Source organism: Solea senegalensis, linkage group LG6 (assembly GCF_019176455.1).
Source record: "Solea senegalensis isolate Sse05_10M linkage group LG6, IFAPA_SoseM_1, whole genome shotgun sequence".
NCBI classification, from domain to species: Eukaryota; Metazoa; Chordata; class Actinopteri; order Pleuronectiformes; family Soleidae; genus Solea; species Solea senegalensis.
This window is the reverse complement of record NC_058026.1, coordinates 11,331,451-11,345,643: the sequence shown is the minus strand read 5'-3', so window position 1 is coordinate 11,345,643 and position 14,193 is coordinate 11,331,451. Positions and strand designations below refer to the sequence as shown.

General features: G+C 39.2%; 2 protein-coding genes across 3 annotated transcripts; both read left to right on the top strand.

Annotated features, from left to right (window-relative positions):
- Window positions 1–140: 140 nt before the first annotated feature.
- Window positions 141–2,999, top strand: sumo2a (small ubiquitin like modifier 2a). Of its 2 annotated transcripts, none has more exons than XM_044028552.1 (4): window positions 141–221; window positions 1,173–1,292; window positions 1,856–1,927; window positions 2,463–2,999. In XM_044028552.1, the coding sequence occupies exons 1-4, from the start codon at window positions 201–203 to the stop codon at window positions 2,526–2,528; spliced, it is 279 nt and encodes a 92-aa protein (XP_043884487.1). In that variant the 5' UTR covers window positions 141–200; the 3' UTR covers window positions 2,529–2,999. The 2 variants fall into 2 exon arrangements, with proteins under 2 accessions (XP_043884487.1, XP_043884486.1); XM_044028551.1 differs by having other exon boundaries at window positions 143–221; window positions 1,161–1,292.
- A 1,083-nt stretch (window positions 3,000–4,082) lies between these two features.
- On the top strand, window positions 4,083–13,547 carry jpt1a (Jupiter microtubule associated homolog 1a). Its single transcript, XM_044029426.1, has 5 exons — window positions 4,083–4,287; window positions 6,273–6,415; window positions 10,021–10,118; window positions 10,280–10,307; window positions 11,965–13,547. Exons 1-5 carry the CDS (start codon window positions 4,232–4,234, stop codon window positions 12,159–12,161), a joined length of 522 nt encoding a protein of 173 aa, XP_043885361.1. The 5' UTR covers window positions 4,083–4,231; the 3' UTR covers window positions 12,162–13,547.
- Window positions 13,548–14,193: the final 646 nt, after the last annotated feature.

Below are 14,193 nucleotides of genomic sequence, written 5' to 3'. Positions count from 1 at the left end.
TTAAAAAATAGTTAATTTTGACAGTGGAAAAACGAATATCTGGGCTGCAGATCATGAATAGCTGTTAAAAGATAAAACGGCTCTCGCCCATACCTAGTTGGTCTGGCGCGATTGTGTGCACTCCTCCAACGCAAAGTGGCGCGCCAGTTAGCGCAGCCGCGGCAGAAACAGGCGCAGACAGACAGAGCACCGCAGCAACCATGGCAGACGAAAAACCTAAGGTGAGGAGTGGATTTTACACAGGTCTTTGTGTACTCTGTTCGTCAGAATCCATGTGCGATAATTGCATTAACGATGCCACGAAAATGCCAGCATGTGCGACCAGTTCGTAGATAATCTCATAATATTGAGAGGGAATGCTAAGCGCACACAGTACAACTGCCGCGCTAGCACTGTGCTAGCGGGATGTGTTAGCATAATAAGCTAACGTGGCTAATGTGTCTGAGACCCGAGTGTATTGACATAAAGACGTCGAGAAAACACAAACCCCTTCACAGTTACGGTCTGCATTTGTGATGAACACGTAACGCAAAGGGATGTGAATGTTGTGTGTCCGGGTATCGTCTAGAAGAACCAGAGAAATGTGAGTAACGGCACGAGAACCTAGTGTTCATTAGCAAAGAGACTAAATGAATAGATTAAGGAAAAACCGGTCAACTCGTATGAAATACTGAAATTACGCCTTCAATCAAGTAAAACCCCCTGTGTATCTGGATAAAGAGAGGTGGATACGTACAATATACAGTCTCCATCCCCATTAGGCCCTTGGCCATTATCCTGACTCATAGGCCATGGCTTGCTTAAGGCTAATGCTACATGCTAACTCCTAATGTTAGGGTTCTCATGTTGCGTTTTTTTCTGCAACCAACCACACCAATTCAGAGGTCTGTGCAGCCCGGGTGCAATCAGGCAGATGCAGGGCTTACAACAAATCAGGAAACCCGTGAATAACGATAGAGTTAACTCACATTTTAATCACAAACCTGTATAACACAGACCATACAAGAGTGTTTGACCCCAACCGATTGGGTTTTGTAGCTGTGAGGTCACGTCTACCTAATATGCCGAAGGTCCTATTTTTTTTAACATTATTGTTTATCCAAGCATCACATCTTGTGTAGCAATTAGAATGCAGGCATACTTATGTTTCTCTCTCTCAGGAGGGAGTGAAGACTGAGAACAATGAGCACATTAACCTGAAGGTGGCGGGGCAGGATGGCTCAGTGGTCCAGTTCAAGATCAAAAGGCACACTCCTCTCAGCAAACTGATGAAAGCTTATTGTGAACGACAGGTGAGACCATAATACACAGTAGTGCTTCTCAAGTATATGTACATTGTGTGATTTTACACTGTCCCAGATTAAAGATGACCAATGTGTAAAAATTGTTGATTTCTTTAAGGTCTTGGAAGTAGTGGTCCCGAGAAGCTTGATAAGTCTTTTTTCGTGGTCTTGCAGCGAAAGATGACCTGCAGGTGTTTCACCTGTCATTCAAGAAGCTTCTTAAGAAAAGAAAGATAATTTCATGTCAATTTGATCCTGATTGACAGACTTTTGGACAACCATCATCAGGATGAATGATAAGCTGCACAGATAAGGCTGCAGAACTTTAATAGTACAGGAATTCATTTCTGTTTTAACTTGCTATATAGACTGCAATTCAATTTTTGTCATTGTACAGGCTATATACATCATATTTCATTTATATGGTACCAAATGAGTTCCATGTTGCATAGTCTGATTATGATTTGTAAAGAATAAATGAAATAATACAGCGTGGTTGGCTCATTATTGTTTTGGATTGCCAGAGTGTCTCATAAAGTCTATTTTTAATCTCTTTCTGCTTGTCCACACAGGGGCTGTCAATGAGGCAAATTCGATTTCGATTTGATGGTCAGCCCATCAATGAAACAGACACACCCTCACAGGTAAGGAGACTTGCGTTTGTTCCGCTTACATGAATCAACATTTGTTATGTTATCACAATATTATTACTTGGGACAATGGGTATGTCTCGTTCAATACATTTAAGACATATACATTCAAAACATCTTTAAATTTCAAATTTTCATTTTGAAAATTATGTTGCTTCTTTTTGCACAAATATCCCAAGGAAACGTTGTTCACTATAAAAGTGAGATTATTAGTAGAGTCTGTGACTGACTTAATGTTTTAACAAAAATACTTTTTCCTAATTTAATTTAACACTGAGCAGTTGTACTGCCTCTGCTATTTGTTCACAGAACAGTCACACAAATGAAAGGTTTTGTTAACTTGAATGTTCCCTGTCCCACCAAATCAACTTAATGGTGCTCTGTCATGGATCTCTTTGAAGATCCCTTTATCTATTTTGTGTAATATTCAAACAACTATTCTTACATGTGCCTAAACTGTGTTAAAATGAAAACCCTACATGAATCCTGGTTGAACACTCCCATCTGATGTTTGAACTTTCTCTTACAGCTAGAAATGGAGGATGAAGATACGATTGATGTATTTCAACAGCAAACTGGAGGCTCTTTTCTTTAAAGACTGTTTCCTACAAACATCCCTACCTACCTCCCATTTTCATCCCCCAACATGTTTGTTATGCCCAGTTTCAAATGCTCATGACCAGTGTTGATACTATCCAGTGGAATACTTTTTTTTTTTTTCTTTTTTTCAAAATGCTGGAAGACCGCAGCACAGTTGGTGTAGATAGATTTGGTCACACTGTCATTCACATGTCAACATTTCTGATCTGTGCAGTGTAGACAAACCTGTGAGCTGCCGTATGTCTGCCGAAGAAATTTAAAGCTTGTGATTTTTTTGTTTTATCTTTTGCTTTTTTATGTCGGAGCTTTTGAAGAAACATTTCTTGGTCCTTATTTTTGTTTTTATACTTATGTCATCAAGGTTTTGATTCAGATGTAATTTTGTTATTTTTAAGAAAGCCGGCATTTTAAATTCACTTCTCTGTCATGAAAATGTAGTATTGGAATAAATTGAGTTTTTTTTTAACATGTTGCTGTCAATTGTTCTAACTGGAAGATACCTAGTAAGTATCTTACTGTTTCCAGTTTTATTAAACAAAGATTAAAGGTTTCAGTGTAAATGAAAAAGTATTATTATGTAATTTATATATACAGCAAATAAGATTAACAGAATAACATTAACAATAAGAATGAAACCTATTGTTGCAGGAACAACCTGTAAAGACTGAAAAGTCGGTCTCTCCTACATGAAATAAATAGGATTTGCCCCTAAAAGTTCTGATAAACTTGTAACACCTCATCCAGATGAAGAATTTAGCACAACATTGAATAACAGATCACTCTGAAATGTAAGCATTTTTTACGTTAGCCTTTTTCTCTGCAGCTAGTTTGACATGTCACACAGTAGGAAATGCACAAGTGAAAATAATCAAAGTGATGATGGCTGAGATCCACTCTAGCTTTCTCAGTTTCTGGGTGCATGCCAGCTGACATGGTTAATGTTATGACACCTTGCATTTCCTGCTGAAACATCTTACAATGTTTGAGGTGGAATAGCCCCATTGTGGTGAATTAATCATGTCCTAATTGTAATTACTATTTACACCCAGACTGAGAAACCCAATGTTATTTAATTAAAGTACAATATATCATAAAATCCGAAATGACGACACCAGATATCACTTTTGTCAAGACACATTCTTAGCATCAACTCAATTTAGACCCCCACCTCCACCAACAAATGTGAATCATAAACTTCAACCAATTAGAGACTTGATTAATGTGTCAGTATCCAATCACAGAAGAGGCTGTCCTCTTGTGGGCGGTACTGTAGGTTCCTTGCTCTGTCGTGTCACTCCTGAAGTGATCAGAGTAACCGGAAATACAGCGTATTTGTTTTCAAAATACACCCTAAATGTGTCACTTTTGTAGAAATTCGGTGCGATATAAAAACAAACTGTTAAAATTTAATCGTGTACCTTATAACTATGAATTTACGTTTGAGATATTCACCTTTCAAATAACGCCAGAGCATTTATTTGTCCTATTGCTTTATATTATTTTGAAAAATTGACCGGAAGTTTAATATTACCAGGACAGATCGGTAGCGGTTGTATAATCAGATTGGAGGCAGGTTGATCATTGAGAACCGCCGGCTTGGGTAGACAATGATGAGGCGGTGAAGCACTGCTAATGAAAGTGTAATCTACGTATATCCTGACAAATGAATTAACCGTTTTCGACTTTTCTTGTGCAAAAATGACGACGACCAAGACATTTCAAGGGATAGAGCCCGGAGCCAAAAGCAGTTCCAGGTAAAAGGCGTCGTTGCATCACCACTATCAAATCGACCACTCCAGCATCCTCTCATGTTAACATTAACGCCACACAAATTTCACTAAATTTAAAGGCATATTTGTGATAATGTCTGTCTGCAGTTGCTTCTCGACGGCATCATATTCGTTTGAGTCTAAAGAAGAGGCCACATTGCTGCTAGGAGACAGCTCAGTACCACGCCTTCCCGTTTTTGTCCGTTAGGGATGTACCATTGCCATCCTAACGTTAGCTAGCAAAATGGCACGCATGGACCATCCCTTTTGTACAGATGCTGCTTAGCTAGCAAGACACAGCAGATTTAACTATGTAGGCCTTTTACAGTGGTGTACATGTCGACTATTTCCCCATTAGGTCTCCAAGTTTAGAATTCGGAATCGCAAAGATGCTGTTGAGGTGCTCTGTGATGTAGCAGTCTTGCATGAAAGCCCCTTAGAGGCGAGGGCCTGTTACAGAGAGTGGCCACACCTGACAATACCCCAATACAGTTGCTTTCCGTCAGATGCGGCGAAAGCAATCCGCTGCCGTTTCAGTTTTAGTATCACTGGATTAATCAATGTTTTTAGTGAACTGAATTGATTCCAATTGATTTTATCAGGACAATAATGACAATGTAAATCCGGTAAGATGCCCAAAATACATTAGACTAAAACATTAACCACACGTGAAATCACATTCATTGCAATACCTTTTTATTTTAGAGAATAATACACAGTCAAGAAGAAGTAGACTGCACAGTCTGTGGACTACTGGTTTTAGTTAATATCTGTTAGACATCAAGATAAAGGTCTTATGTGTAGCATTTGATTTTTTTGTTGAATGTATTACTGATACATGCAATTGTAAAAGTTGCATAATATTGTTTAAAATAATAATTTTTAGTTTTTGTTGCTTCAGAAATAACCTTTTACACATATTTTAGGCAAGGGCCTTGGTTTACAGAGGCTGCCATCTTGCACCCCACTATGTTTATGTAGTGCAGAAGGACAAATCAGGCAAAGCGGGCATTTAGCATTTTGAACTGAAAACATAAGGGTCTGATCACATACAGCACTTGCATGCATGAACATGTCTGGAAGAAGCCAGAGGGGTTTTTAACTGAGATGCTTGAGGGTTGTGCTCCTGTGCTTGATCACTGTCACACTTTGGCACTCGCCAACCGATTCAATTGCTTTGTCTGAATGATGGAGGTTCAAAGTTTATTTCAGGTTAAACAAAGACCTCTTTTACCTACATCTTTGGCCCAAGTATCAACAGGTGCACTGAAAGCACTTACTGCATTCCAAATTGTTGAGATATTTTCATCTCATTGCAACGCAGTCACAGACACGGTGTCTTGATGTGCGGCTCCATAGAAAATAATGTATTTATGCATGCAAATGATGCTGCATGTTAATCACCCCTTATTACTAAGCAAACAAAGAACACATTCACCCTTTCTGGTTTGTAAAGGCCACTGTAGTTCCTTGATGTGCTTGAGAAAGGGAGGGGTGGGGGAGGGAGTCTCCTGTGTCTTACACTTTTCAGTCGCATCATTTGATGTCCTTTATTATTACATACTGGACTTTTTAAAACAGCAGTAAATGCATCAGTCCATCAATATATCCTTACTCTCATGAATGCCGTTGTAGTTAATAGTTCTGTTTAATTATATTGCATTATCATGGAAAGTCATTTTCAAAATGGTAAAGCACCAGTAATAATAATATATGACCACTGGTAACAGGTATTAAGCTGAAACTCTCCAGCAGCCAACACATTGGCATTCACAAGTAATTTGCTAATTTAGAGAAGTTTCCATGTCACCTCTTGCTGGAACCAACTTCCAGGAATCTTGACTGTGACTGTCCAGGCATTGTAAAAATACTGTACATTCACTTTGTTTAGTTGCAGTAGCACTCTATGACATGTGTTTTCTTTATTTATCTGGTCTGATCTGACCATCTCTCTCTCTTTCTCTTTTCAGGGTTTTGCGCCCTCCTGGTGGTGGCTCCAACATTTCATTTGGTGCAGATGGGGACAAACCACCTGTTCGGAAAAACAAAATGGCCTCCAGTGTTTTTGCTGAGCCAGAAGACCCCTATGCTAATCGAAGAAACAACCCACCAGGTACAACCAGCCTCATCTCCAAAATTATGTGGCTCTAGTCTAGTATCTTATTTAGATGGAATATATATAAATATCAGACTATTTGTAGAACAACCCACGACGAGCCAAAATTAGCTGAATCTACCATTATTGTCTCATCATCACCATGGCAAGTGTTTTCCCATTGACTGAGAAAATTGAAACTGTACAACTAACTAATTGTCGCATTCAAATAATTATATAATAATGAGATTAGTTAGTTATTAAAATACAAATGATTTTGTAGCTTGATTTGAAACAGTCAAGCTTAATTATCAGATTTCTCCTTTTTCATTACGCCCCATTGTTTAATAAATAAACAAACATTAAGTCCTGGCATCCTTTTTTAATCACTGTACTGAAATAGACTGGCTAGTTTTCTCATAGTCACCAAGTGCCTTTTTCTTTTGCTGTTTTACCCTAAAAGCAGTGGTGTACTGGACACAGCTGTGCAATCAAAGAACACAGCAAACATAATATTTAAGTCATTTTTTTAATTGTTGGTAGAAGTCCAGACAAATCTACGGAAGCATATTGTTGCCACACATACAAAAAAGTGGGCTACTCAGTATTACGTTATAACGAGAAACTATCATGTTATTTAGAGACAAGATGTTTTATAACGAGAACTTATAACGTTATAATGAGAACTGAGCACCCCAATTTTTTTCTATGTATGGCAGCAATGTAAAATCCAACTTAGAGTTTGCGTACTGATAACAATACCATCCACTGTGCTCAATAACTGGAGTATCTCGCCAAGCCTGAAGTAGAATTTAACCAAATTGTGTAAACGAGCCATTGTTCTTGCCTCGTTCACGTTATATTGTGAAAACATCTTTTCTTGAAATAATGTGATAGTTTCTTGTTATAACGTGAAAACGTATTATTTCAAAATCACGTGATAGTTTCTCATTATAACATAAAATACTTAGCCCCCCACTTCTTTGTATGTGTGGGAGCAATACGCTTCCATACAATTGAACTTTAAAAATGCCTTAATGTGTTGTTATGAATTGACCAAGGCACTGTCCCCCTCATCAATATACAGACATGTCTGTGAAAATCCGACACTACTTCAAATAGAAGACCATTTCTTCGCGATTAACATGAAGTGAAAGGGTTTATTGACACAAGCCCACATGGACAGAAACAGACCGTTATTGTTAGTAGGGATGGGAACGACACAGCATTTTGAGAAATATTCTACACTGTATTACTTCATTTTAGGCTCTGAAACATGGCTGTAATGTCCAATATTGACCATCAAAGCAGTGATAATAAAAATGAGAGACTTCTGCAAATTTCAAATGTTTATTTAAGAGCTGTAATGTCATCCCCACTCACTGCTAAATATCAATAATCCACCCAAAGCAATGTTTTTCTCAACAGTTAGCAGTCTGCTAAACAGCTGTGCAGTTCGTCTAGGTCAACTAATTACTGCCTGATGAAAAATAATATAAAATAAAATTTTGAGAATGTTCACATTTCAGATCTAGTCACCATATATATATATGTATGTATGTATATATATATATATATATATTTATATATGTATATATATATATATATATATATTTTTTTTTTACTGCAGCAATGCAGCGTGGCATGGAGTCGATCAGTCTGTGACACTGCTCAGGTGTTATGAGAGCCCAGGTTGTTCTGATAGAGGCCTTCAGCTTTTCTGAATTGTTGGGTCTGGCTTATCACATCTTCCTCTTCACAGTAAGGTCAGGCGAGTTTGCTGGCCAATTAAGAACAGGGATACCATGGTCCTTAAACCAGGTACTTTGGTAGCTTTGGCAGTGTGTACAGGTGTTGTGTCAGCAGCAGGAACCATGAAGTGCTCTAAAACTTCCTGGTAGACGTCTGCATTGACCCTAGACCTCAGAAAACACAGTGGACCAACCCCAGCAGATGACATGGCACCCCAAACCACCACTGACTGTGGAAACTTTACACTGGACCTCAAGCAACATGGATTCTGTGCCTCTCCTCTCTTCCTCCAGACTCTGGGACCTTGATTTCCAAAGGAAATGCAAAATTTACTTTCATCAGAGAACATAACTTTGGACCACTCAGCAGCAGTCCAGTCCTTTTTGCCTTTAGCCCAGGCGAGAAGCTTCTGACGCTGTCTCTTGTTCAAGAGTGGCTTGACACAAGGAATGCGACAGCTGAAACTCATGTCTTGCATATGTCTGTGCGTGGTGGTTCTTTAAGTACTGACTCCAGCTGCAGTCCACTCTTTGTGAATCTCCCCCACATTTTTGAATGGGTTTTGTTTCACAATCCTCTCCAGGGTGCGCTTATCCCTATTGCTTGTACACTTTTTTCTACCACATCTTTTCCTTCCCTTCGCCTCTCTATTAATTTGCTTGGACAGAGCTCTGTGAACAGCCAGCCTCTTTAGCAATTACCTTTTGTGTCTTGCCCTCCTTGTCAATGGTCGTCTTTTGGACAACTGTCAAGTCAGCAGTCTTTCCCATGATTGTGTAGCCTACAGAACTAGACTAAGAGACCATTTAAAGGCCTTTGCAGGTGTTTTGAGTAAATTATTTGATTAGAGTAAGGCACCAGGTGTCTTCAATAATGTCTTCTGTGTGGAATGAATGTATACATTATACAAGTTTCACTTTTTGAATGGAATTACTGACATAAATCAACTTTTTGATGATATTCTAATTATATGACCAGCGTGTGCGTGTGTCTGTAAAATAAACAAGATATTAAAGCTGTTAAGCATTGGATTCTGTATTTGATATGTAGTCATTGCTTCAGACATCTAATCCAATGGCTGTGCATTCCCATCACTCTGTCTTCTATGCTTACTTGGAGCATGTTTACTGCCATCTCTTAGGATCCTTTGTGATCTGGTAAAATGTCCTTCCATTTGCTTTTGCCTGACTATTTTGCCAATCTGGCACAACGGTTGTCCATCCACCATCTCATATTTTATGAAAACAGCTGACCTATATGAAATTGCCTGACCTATAGCTTGGTATGTACGTCTATAGATTTGAAGTGCGTGGCTTCCTGCCAAAATGGTGTTGTCTTTTTTACCATCATTGCATGAAGGGTGTTGTGTGAGCTACCAGAGCTCTATACAGTATACTGTGTATGCAAGCCTCAGTCCTGACCCACGTCATGTCTTTCAGTATGAATGTTATCTATCTGAGCCATTATAGCCATTTTCTGTCTGGACCTTCTCTGGAATTTGCAGATGGGTTCTCAGTCACCCAGGTCATAGTCATCTTCAGCAGTTAGCTTTAGGCAACTAGACTTGCTTGGGTTAGATTGAGGATGTTTAACCTTTCATTCAAGAGGCTTCTTTAGTTCAGAACCGGGTAAGGCTTCTTTGGTAGGTAGTGAGGTGTCTTACTTTGACTTGACTCAAGCTGGTCCAGTTGCCTACAGCTAACTACTGAAGTTGTGGGTTCTTTTCAGTTTAATATCTGATATGTCCTCTGTATGGGGATAAATGTTGAACAATGGGAGAGACTTTTGCAGACATTTGTCTTCGGACGTAGAGGTAATGTTCCAACATCCGTCCACATCTGTAAATAGCTAATTTGTCTTTGTTCTTCCAGGTGGAAAGCCCACAGGTGTGCTGTGTGGTGAGCCTTCAGCGCCCCTGAGGAGAGGAGGGAACCACACCACCAATCACTCAGCAGATGCCCCCGCCATGGTAAGATTGTGTTCCACATCTTCAGATGTTTGAATATTTTAGGTAAAATTTCGAATTATTTAGTACGGATGTTTAGTACGGAGACTGATGATGCAGAATGTACTTTTTATATAAAAATGCTGTTAAAAAACCCTGACATTCTTTCCTGTTTGTTTTCTTAGGAAGGAGAAAATTCTGTGTATGATCATGGTGAGTGCCATTATGACCGCGTTATTGTAGTGCTCATATTCAGTACAACAGCGTCTTGTGTGATGATGCTTAATTGGCACCCATTTTGTTATAGTTGGTTAAGTATATTCGTATTCATATCATATCATATTGCCTGAATGTAATCCTTCATGATCCCTGACTTTGCAATAGAGTTGTTCCGATTCCGATACCGGTATAGGAAATGCTTCCGATCCAATACCACGTAATTTATTAGAGCTCCGTTAGCTCCGACACGGTTCTTATTCGCCGCTCTTGAAACAGTTGCGCTGTGCTGTTTTAGAGGTGTGAAGAAGAACTGATCACCCGACACCTGTAGACAAGGAGCTAACGTTAGCTCATCATGTCGGCGGTTTGGCAGTATTTACCAGTTAGGTCTGTTAGGGTTGCTAACGGCGCTAGCTCCGTTAGCTTACCTACAGTTAAACTGGAGTGGCCTGTTTATTAAACGAAAAGAGCAGCGTGACAACTAACCAGCGTACCTGTGTCCTGCGTATGTATGCCTCTGTTTTTAAAGTTTAGCGTTACTTCAGAGACTCATTTTAACAATCTGGAGTCATGTAAAAATGATGTCACGCGTGTCATTTCCCGGTCAGTTGTCATGGAAACGTGAAGCTCTGCAAGTGCTGCGTTGTTTGGACCAGAGTCAAAAACAAACGTACAAGCTGAAAAATGAAATAACATATCACTGGTAAAAATAAATGGTGTCCATTTGCTGTATTCGTTCATGTTTTACAGAGGGTTTAACCTGAGCCAAACCTTACCACCAGTGATAATCATATCACAGTCATGCAGGCGTACTATGATATATATTTTTTTACAATGCACTAGTATCGGTATCGGTACTCTGTATCGGCCGATACCCATAGTACAAGTATCAGGAGGGAAAAAATGGTATCGGAACATCTCTACTTTGCAAGTGTTCCAAAAGGAATTGATGCTGCCGTTTCTGCGGACGAGTGCGCCTGCAGTTATTAGACTAAAACATTGAAATATGCCAATTCTGATATGTTCATATACTCAGAACGGACGGAGCAACATATGGCAGACAAGTTAGCTTACTGTTTACACAGCTTACACAGAACAGATGAACAATTCTTGTCTGCTTGATTTAAAATTTTAAATTGGTTTTATTTCTAAAGTGACAATGTATTTACTTGATTATGTAAAGCACTATGAATTGCCTTGTGTAAGAATGGTGCTATACAAATAAACTTGCCTTGCCTTGGCTTTTATATGCTATACCATGTTTGTAGTTAAGCTGTGATATGCAAACTGTTGCTTGCAAACTTTGCACTTAAACTTTGGGTCAATAATCCAGCACACAAAACAATGACTCACGAGCGATGTATGTGATTTAACCTAATAGCAGATCCATGTGAAGGTTGAATGCAGGTTTCCAATGTTTCTGTTTTAGAGAGAGAATCTTGTCCATGTGTATTTATTTTGAGTTAAATGGCTGCATACAGTAAATGTAGTGGTGCTGAAAGACCAAGGGTAAAAATGGCATGTCCCATGCAAAAAAGTCTGTCCTCACTTGCTCCAAGCAGCAAGATATTCTTGTAAGAAAAATAAACTCACTGTTCTTCTGTTTATGTTTCCACCATCATTGTGCCCTTTTCCCCCTGTCTGTGTTCAGACAAAAGTGCAGCTGAATCTGAAGCAGCTCCAGAGCAGCATCAGCCACCTCCTCAGCAGCAGCAGCAGCAGCAGCAGCAGCAGCAGCAGCAGCCGCAGCAGCAGCAGGAGGAGGAAGCCCCAGCAGCTGAGGAGACTGTTGCAGGATCAGGCCGCAGGAATCCTCCAGGGGGCAAGTCCAGCCTCATCCTGGGTTGAATTCCTACCAACTTGCCCCTCCATTAATCTATGAACTCATCTTTTTATTTCTCCATCCTTTTTTTTTTTTTTTTTTTTTTCAAAACAAGAATCCCAGCCCATTTGTCTGTCCTGATGTCAACCAGGAACCAGTGCCCTCCACATCCCCAAGTGCATTGTTTTGATACCTCTTTTTTGGAGACCGTTTTGTACTGTTTTTATTGTTTGTTTATTTTGACAGAAGCACTTTATGTATTTCTATGTGCATGGTTCAGCGTCTGCCTTTGCCCAAGTTACGCATTACGCCTGTCAGAAAGGGCACAAGGACCACATTTCTCATGTCAACTAATGATAATCCCTGCTCACCCACCCACCCAAACTTTATTACAACAGCACAAGCTGTATGTGATTATACTAATGGTTTCTAGAACACAAGCCAAGAAAAAGCTGTCACTTTTGCACTGTGTTCAGTTTTGACCCATTGTGCATGCACATCTGGTCTGTAATGTATGAATGTGAGATGAAACTGTTAACTGTGAAGATTTTTTTGTTTTAATAAGCTCTTCCTGTTTGTTGTTTTTGTTTTGTTTTTTTTTTCTGTGTGAAATAATTGTTGTATTGTTGTTGCATGAAGTTGGAATCTTTCTACTGACTACTAGTACTAATATCCACATAGGAGCCAAATATGAGCCTCATAAATTACTGTATTGTTAGGCCCCATGTCAGGCAACACAATTGGAGCAAGCCTTTTTCATATAGTAGTCACAACTGACTCTTCTTAGACTATTGTAACTCCAGTGCCAGTTTTGAGTACCCCGTGTTTTTACAGGTAAAATTTACTCTAAAAGAAAAGGTGCCCGTTACAATAACATCCAACAAGGCTGTGTTTCCTCATACTCTATCCTAACAATGTTAATAACACACTTTTTTCCACTGCGAGACAATGGAATGTTTTTGGTCATGACACTTGAGTGTTTCTAGAATACCCATCCTAGATTTGACAAGTGACCTTATGACAGCTCAGCCTTTTATTTATGTTTTACCCCCATCATTCATTTGTTGAAGACCCTGCTCACTGAAAAATACAGAACAGCCTTTTGTAGATTTCATGACACATTATTTGAACCAAAATTCAAACACAGTCCTTGCTTCTGTCTTGTTAAGTCATGTGTGTGGCTGCTGTGTTCAGCCAGCTGTCATTTAAGAAAAAAAACAACACATTTCAGGTATGTGAAATGTCCCGTGGTGTCTATTTTTAACATGTGTGATGATGCGAGAGGACGCATAGACACCTGTATCCCGTATCCATCCAGTTCCTGTTGCTTGATGTAAGTCACTGCAGAAATTTGAATTCAAGTAATGGCACAAGTGTAAATCAGCATTAAAAATCAATGACCATGTGTTTTATTTATTGTGTATTCACTGGCTGTTACCTCTGTCAAGGATGTTGTGTTTTTCATGTTTGTCTGTGTTTGAACAGCATAACTCAAAAAGTAGTGGATGGATTGGGATTGGTGCTGGCCCTGTGATGGACAGGCGACCTCTCTAGGGTATTCCCTGCCTTGCCTTCTGCCATGTCAGCTGGGATTTGCCCTAGCAACCCTAATGTGGAGGACCAAGCAGTAGAAGATGGTGGTGATGCAGATTTCTCTCTTTTTTTTTGTCACAATTGTTAATCTTGCAGAACAAGGGAGTGTGATTACAATGACTGCAACGTCCTGCTGAATCAAAAGATTTAGTACGAAAAAAGTGGAAGAGGATGTTGATGAAATGGTACACAAGGACAGTCAATTGTGATCAGTATAAATGGGAGAAATGTTTATAGCACAGTGTTCATATTGGCACCAGTGGGACTATATTTCAGGACACAAGTGGAAAAATGTGACCTGTCCCTCTAATAGATAATATGTATTTATTTGAAAATATAAAAATGAAATTCTGAGTAGTTTAGTGAACTATGAAGTGCCATTTGTAAATGGCATCAAGCTGAAAATATAAATATAAAACATTTAGCTTCAAACAGTGATATAAAACGTGATTTATTAAGAAAACG

What these genes read in the sequence shown, in the direction of transcription:
- sumo2a (XM_044028551.1), top strand. Translation starts at nt 201, where the DNA reads ATGGCAGACGAAAAACCTAAG. An exon ending in TGGCAGACGAAAAACCTAAG is followed by an intron (nt 222 to 1,160) that starts GTGAGGAGTGGA and finishes TCTCTCTCTCAG; the next exon opens with GAGGGAGTGAAGACTGAGAA. An exon ending in AAGCTTATTGTGAACGACAG is followed by an intron (nt 1,293 to 1,855) that starts GTGAGACCATAA and finishes TTGTCCACACAG; the next exon opens with GGGCTGTCAATGAGGCAAAT.
- jpt1a (XM_044029426.1), top strand. Translation starts at nt 4,232, where the DNA reads ATGACGACGACCAAGACATTTCAAGGGATAGAGCCCGGAGCCAAAAGC. An exon ending in GGAGCCAAAAGCAGTTCCAG is followed by an intron (nt 4,288 to 6,272) that starts GTAAAAGGCGTC and finishes TTCTCTTTTCAG; the next exon opens with GGTTTTGCGCCCTCCTGGTG. An exon ending in CAGCAGATGCCCCCGCCATG is followed by an intron (nt 10,119 to 10,279) that starts GTAAGATTGTGT and finishes TTGTTTTCTTAG; the next exon opens with GAAGGAGAAAATTCTGTGTA.